This window comes from Nerophis lumbriciformis, linkage group LG07 (genome assembly GCF_033978685.3).
Source record: "Nerophis lumbriciformis linkage group LG07, RoL_Nlum_v2.1, whole genome shotgun sequence".
In the NCBI taxonomy this organism is placed as follows: Eukaryota; Metazoa; Chordata; class Actinopteri; order Syngnathiformes; family Syngnathidae; genus Nerophis; species Nerophis lumbriciformis.
The window spans coordinates 25,694,001-25,700,000 of NC_084554.2; the positions used below are offsets into that span (position 1 = coordinate 25,694,001).

Below are 6,000 nucleotides of genomic sequence, written 5' to 3' on the forward strand. Positions count from 1 at the left end.
AGATGCTTATGACATGGCCAAAATGCTCTGTGAGAAGTACTACTTGGCAGCTCCCGAGCTCCGCATTGAAGAATTTGACAGTAAGACTGCTATGCAATAATGCTAGTAATACAATATGACTATGATGAAGTCCCAAATTATTGAGAAAAAGTTGAGTCAAAGTAAAGCCTTCTGCACCTCAAGTTATCACAAGCATGATGGAACCCAATAATGATACAAATTAATTAGTTTGTCGAACAATAGGGATGGGTACCTTTCACATTTGAATCAATACGGCACCAATTCCAGATACCTGGGAATCAATATCGGTACTCAACAACAGTACCATTTTTTTTGTTCTTGTACAAATGTGTGAGGAAATATTAATTATTTACAAATATATGTTAATTAACGTTTAGCACTGACCTACTGTATTCTGTCCAGTCATCCTGTTTTTTTACACTTCTGTGTCTCATTTGCAAGTATTATATGGTTGACTTTGCAAGGAGTTCCATTTCCAAGACGTTAGATGGAAACAGTGTGTTGCCTTTGCCAATAAGTAGTCTTTGTCCATAAGTTAAATGTGCCAGTCTTTTCTTTTTAGTCTTTTGTTGCACCCCACAAAGTGTTTGTACCTTAAGTATTGTATGTAGTTTGATTGTAATGGGCATCTTAGTTGAAGTTTTGATTACCAAATATGGTGGTGTTGAAATTGCAAATGCTCATAGGTTGCACGTCTATGGCTAATCTAATGTACAAACCCCGTTTCCATATGAGTTGGGAAATTGTGTTAGATGTAAATATAAACGGAATACAATGATTTGCAAATAATTTTCAACCCATATTCAGTTGAATATGCTACAAAGACAACATATTTGATGTTCAAACTGATAAACTTTTTTTTTTTTTGCAAATAATCATCCATCCATCCATCCATTTTCTACCGCTTATTCCCTTCGGGGTCGCGGTAGAAAGCCTGTCTCAGCTACAATCGGGCGGAAGACGGGGTACACCCTGGACAAGTCGCCACTTCATCGCAGGGCCAACACAGATAGACAGACAACATTCACACTCACAGTCACACACTAGGGCCAATTTAGTGTTGCCAATCAACCTATCCCCAGGTGCATGTCTTTAGAATTTGATGCCAGCAACACGTGACAAAGAAGTTGGGAAAGGTGGCATTAAATACTGATAAAGTTGAGGAATGCTTATCAAACACTTATTTGGAACATCCCACAGGTGTGCAGGCTAATTGGGAACAGGTGGGTGCCATGATTGGGTATAAAAGTAGATTCCATGAAATGCTTAGTCATTCACAAACAAGGACGGGGCGAGGGTCACCACTTTGTCAACAAATGCGTGAGCAAATTGTTGAACAGTTTAAGAAAAACCTTTCTCAACCAGCTATTGCAAGGAATTTAGGGATTTCACCATCTACGGTCCGTAATATCATCAAAGGGTTCAGAGGATCTGGAGAAATCCCTGCACGTAAGCAGCTAAGCCTGTGACCTTCGATCCCTCAGGCTGTACTGCATCAACAAGCGACATCAGTGTGTAAAGGAACACTTCAGAAACCCACTGTCAGTAACTACAGTTGGACGCTACATCTGTAAGTGCAAGTTAAAACTCTCCTATGCAAGGCGAAAACCGTTTATCAGCAACACCCGGAAACTCCGTCGGCTTCGCTGGGTCTGAGCTCATCTAAGATGGACTGATACAAAGTGGAAAAGTGTTCTGTGGTCTGACGAGTCCACATTTCAAATTGTTTTTGGAAACTGTGGACGTCGTGTCCTCCGGACCAAAGAGGAAAAGAACCATCCGGATTGTTATAGGCGCAAAGTTGAAAAGCCAACATCTGTGATGGTATGGGGGTGTATTAGTGCTCAAGGCATGGGTAACTTACACATCTGTGAAGGCGGCAATAATGCTGAAAGGTACATACAGGTTTTGGAGCAACATATGTTGCCTTCAAAGCAACGTTACCATGGACGCCCCTGCTTATTTCAGCAAGACAATGCCAAGCCACGTGTTACATCAACGTGGCTTCATAGTAAAAGAGTGCGGGTACTAGACTGGCCTGCTTGTAGACCAGACCTGGCTCCCATTGAAAATGTGTGGCGCATTATGAAGCCTAAAATACCACAACGGAGACCCCCGGACTGTTGAACAACTTAAGCTGTACATCAAGCAAGAATGGGAAAGAATTCCACCTGAGAAGCTTAAAAAATGTGTCTCCTCAGTTCCCAAACGTTTACTGAGTGTTGTTAAAATGAAAGGCCATGTAACACAGTGGTGAACATGCCCTTTCCCAACTACTTTGGCATGTGTTGCAGCCATGAAATTCTAAGTTAATTATTATTTGCAAAAAAAAATAAAGTTTATGAGTTTGAACATCAAATATCTTTTCTTTGTAGTGCATTCAATTGAATATGGGTTGAAAAGGATTTGCAAATCATTGTATTCCGTTTATATTTACATCTAACACAATTTCCCAACTTATATGGAAACGATGTTTGTAAATCAGCTTGGAGCTAGCGCATTTTGAAAAATGGAGCCTTACTGTACTTTTCAGTAACATTACCGAGAGGCAGTCCGACTCCGTGACTGCTTGTTTCCCGGCCAAATCCTTGAGCCGGACGTCACGTAAACACTAAGGTACCGAAATATGGATCCGTTTGATTTCATGTAAATCAGTACCAGGTAGTACCAAAGGACTTCGGATGATAACTATAAAAGTACCAAATTCAGTACCCATCCTTATCAAACAATACCATATTGACTGGAATATAAAACAATTTTATTTTCCTTCGTAAAAAGTCAAATGACTTTCCCTCGGCAAGTGAGTCTGAGCTTTTCTTCTTTTCACTTACACTCATACACACACCTGTAGAGATGTAGCAGTGACCAATAAGCCAATAAATGTTGTAATATAAAAGTGAATCAGAAAGTACAGTAAATATATTTCTTACAGTAATCAGGAGAGTTATTGCTGATACTGGCCAAATATATTATTATTCCATCCATCCAGCCATCCATTTTCCACCGCTTGTTCCTCTCGGGGTCACTGGGGGTACTGGAGTCTATCCCAGCTGCATTCGGGCGGAATATTATTATTATTATTATTAAATGTATTGTTATATATTGTGACATATCACGTGTCAAACATGGAACTACATACATTGGAACATACGCATCATTTGATAGGCTGCTTGAGAGTCCCAACTGTAATCATAATTCATAGGACACTGGTATACAATGGAAGTGTTAAAGTTCATATTATAAAATATTTCTCTTATCAATTTTGTATGTTTGTGGCAGCGAGTGTTTTACAACGGCACCTTTGGGAACTAAACCTTGAAATGTACATGTTCATATTGTAATCTGTGTTTCGAATGTGTTTGTCTTAATTTTAACATCAATCTGCCAAAGGGGCTGGGATGGATAATCGCCATTGGCTATAATCTCACATATTGACATGATAAATGTTCATTAATATGTATTGTCCCTTTTAAATAAACTACATCTACATAAATCTACATAGAGCGATTTGACCTCAGCTATTTGATTTTAAAAAGAGTTGTCACTCGGGTTATTTCTTATGAGTCCAAAAGTTTTGTTAGTCATTCCTTCCAAAATGTCAGCCGAAGATCAAATGGTACGAAAATCAAAGCAATTTTTGAAGCTAATCGTTAGCTAGCTTAAATGATAACATGAATACAAGACACATTAACGTCTTACTGTATTACCGTATTCAAATGTTAATGGTGTAAAACTGATTGGTACCTCACTTTAAAAGTCTCATGTGATACTGTTAATTTCATAGAAAAGCAGCTTGCGCGCTTATAATTGATTGAAACTTTTATTAGTAGATTGCAAAGGAAGAGAATGCATCATATAAAACAGTACAGTTTACACAGTACAGTACATATTCCGTACAATTGACCACTAAATGGTAACACCCGCATACTTTTTTCAACTTATGCGTTAATCAATTCACGGTAGATAATCGCTAATCGTTAGATAGCTTAAATGCCAACATGAGTACAAGACACGTACTCACACTGATACTGCTCGTTTCCTAGCGAAACAGCTAGCACGCTAAATAACGTCTTTTCCTATTAAAAAAAGCACCCGGTTTGCCTTTAATGTTAAGCCCACTAAAACTTTCACAAATAAAAAAAAAAGAAAGATAAACAAATATAAAAACTCAAATAATAGAACAATATTTTGCGTTTTTTTGTGCAAATGTATTTATTTACATAATTTTAAGTAAAATTTGAAAATATTTATCAGTATTTTTGAGAGCATTTAACTATACCAGGGGTCGGCAACCCGCGGCTCCGGAGCCGCATGCGGCTCTTTGATCACTCTGATACGGCTCAGCTGCATACCTGCCGATCCTCCCGATTTTTCCGGGACGCTATTCTCCGATTTTCACCCGGACAACAATATTGAGGGCATGCCGTGATGGCACTGCCTTTCGCGTCCTCTACAACCTGTCGTCGCGTCCGCTTTTTCACCATACTATCTGCGTGCCGGCCCAGTCACATGTTGTATGCGGCCTCTGCTTACACATGTAAGTGACTGCATAGCATACTTGGTCAACAGCCATACAGGTCACACTGAGAGTGGCCGTATAAACAACTTCAACACTCTTACTAATATGCGCCACACTGTGAACCCACACCAAACAAGAATGACAAACACATTTCGGGAGAACAGCACCGTAGCACAACATAAACACAACAGAACAAATACCCAGAATCCCATGCATCCCTAACTCTTCCGGGCTACATTACACCCCCCCGCTACCACCAAACCCCGCCCACTTCAACCGACGCACGGAGGGGGGGGCAGGGTTGGGGGGCGGGGTTTGGTGGTAGCGGGGGTGTATAATGTAGCCCGGAAGAGTTAGTGCTGCATGGGATTCTGGGTATTTGTTCTGTTGTGTTTATGTTGTGTTACGGTGCGGATGTTCTCCCGAAATGTGTTTGTCATTCTTGTTTGGTATGGGGTCACAGTGTGGCGCATATTAGTAAGAGTGTTAAAGTTGTTTATACGGCCACCCTCAATGTGACCTGTATGGCTATTGACCAAGTATGCCTTGCAGTCACTCATGTGTGTCTGCAGAAGCCTCATATAACATGTAACTGGGCTGGCACGCTGTTTGTACAGGTTGTAGAGGGCGCTAAAGGCAGTGCCATCATTAACAAACAAATCAAATATTTTCTTAGCTAGGGCATAAATAAATTGTTAATGGCCTCCTAAGTACGTTTTTCAAAATCTAGCACCCTTTAGTCACCTTTTACACGTTTTTAATCCAATACAGTAATACTGCCTGAGGTGAGCCAATCAGTTGCTACGATACTGAGCAGCGCGCTCTCATTGGTTTGGTCTCCTCTAGTGGTCAACACTACTGTAATATAGATATTTTTTTAGTTTAAATAGCCATTTTTAGGTTGGAAAATATTTAATTTAGGACCAAAACATTGTAAGATATGCTTTTGAAAAAAGAATCTGCAATGTGCCGAAGCTGCAATATTTAACATTGTGATGTGGCGAGGGACGACTATAGTTTGTCAGGCGCCATGTTTTGCCGTACGAGACAGTGAAAAGTAGGGCGTACAAAAACTGAGGTCCTATTGTGCTACTTTTTTTTTTAAATTGGGACAGTAAGGTTGCTCTGATTTGAGCTGAGCTCCAACCAGCAGTTTTTATTAGACAACATTCGAAACTTCCAACGCCCTCCCATGTTACTTTCTAGTGAAGGCCCCTAAAAGGTCCATCCAAGCCGTGTACGTGCCCTCACATCTCTTCCACATGCTGTTTGAGCTTTTTAAGGTCAGTAATAATTATGCTGCATGTGACCCTACTTCTTTTAATTAATTTTTTTTTTTTTGTAGAACTCAATGAGAGCCACAGTGGAGCTTCATGAGAACAGCGCGGAAGGATTACCGCCTGTGAAAGCAAAAGTCACTCTGGGTAACGAAGATCTGTCCATAAAGGTCAGTTAGACAT

General features: G+C 40.1%; 1 protein-coding gene across 2 annotated transcripts in view; it reads left to right on the top strand.

The window, feature by feature from the left end:
• pdk3a (pyruvate dehydrogenase kinase, isozyme 3a) overlaps positions 1–6,000 on the top strand; it is a 40,686-nt gene that overhangs the window by 23,023 nt on the left and 11,663 nt on the right. For both annotated transcript variants that reach the window (XM_061965599.2, XM_072913489.1), the window contains exons 6-8: positions 3–80; positions 5,747–5,823; positions 5,886–5,987. In XM_061965599.2, coding sequence (XP_061821583.1) covers positions 3–80; positions 5,747–5,823; positions 5,886–5,987 — 257 coding nt within the window. The remainder of the gene's footprint in view (positions 1–2; positions 81–5,746; positions 5,824–5,885; positions 5,988–6,000) is intronic.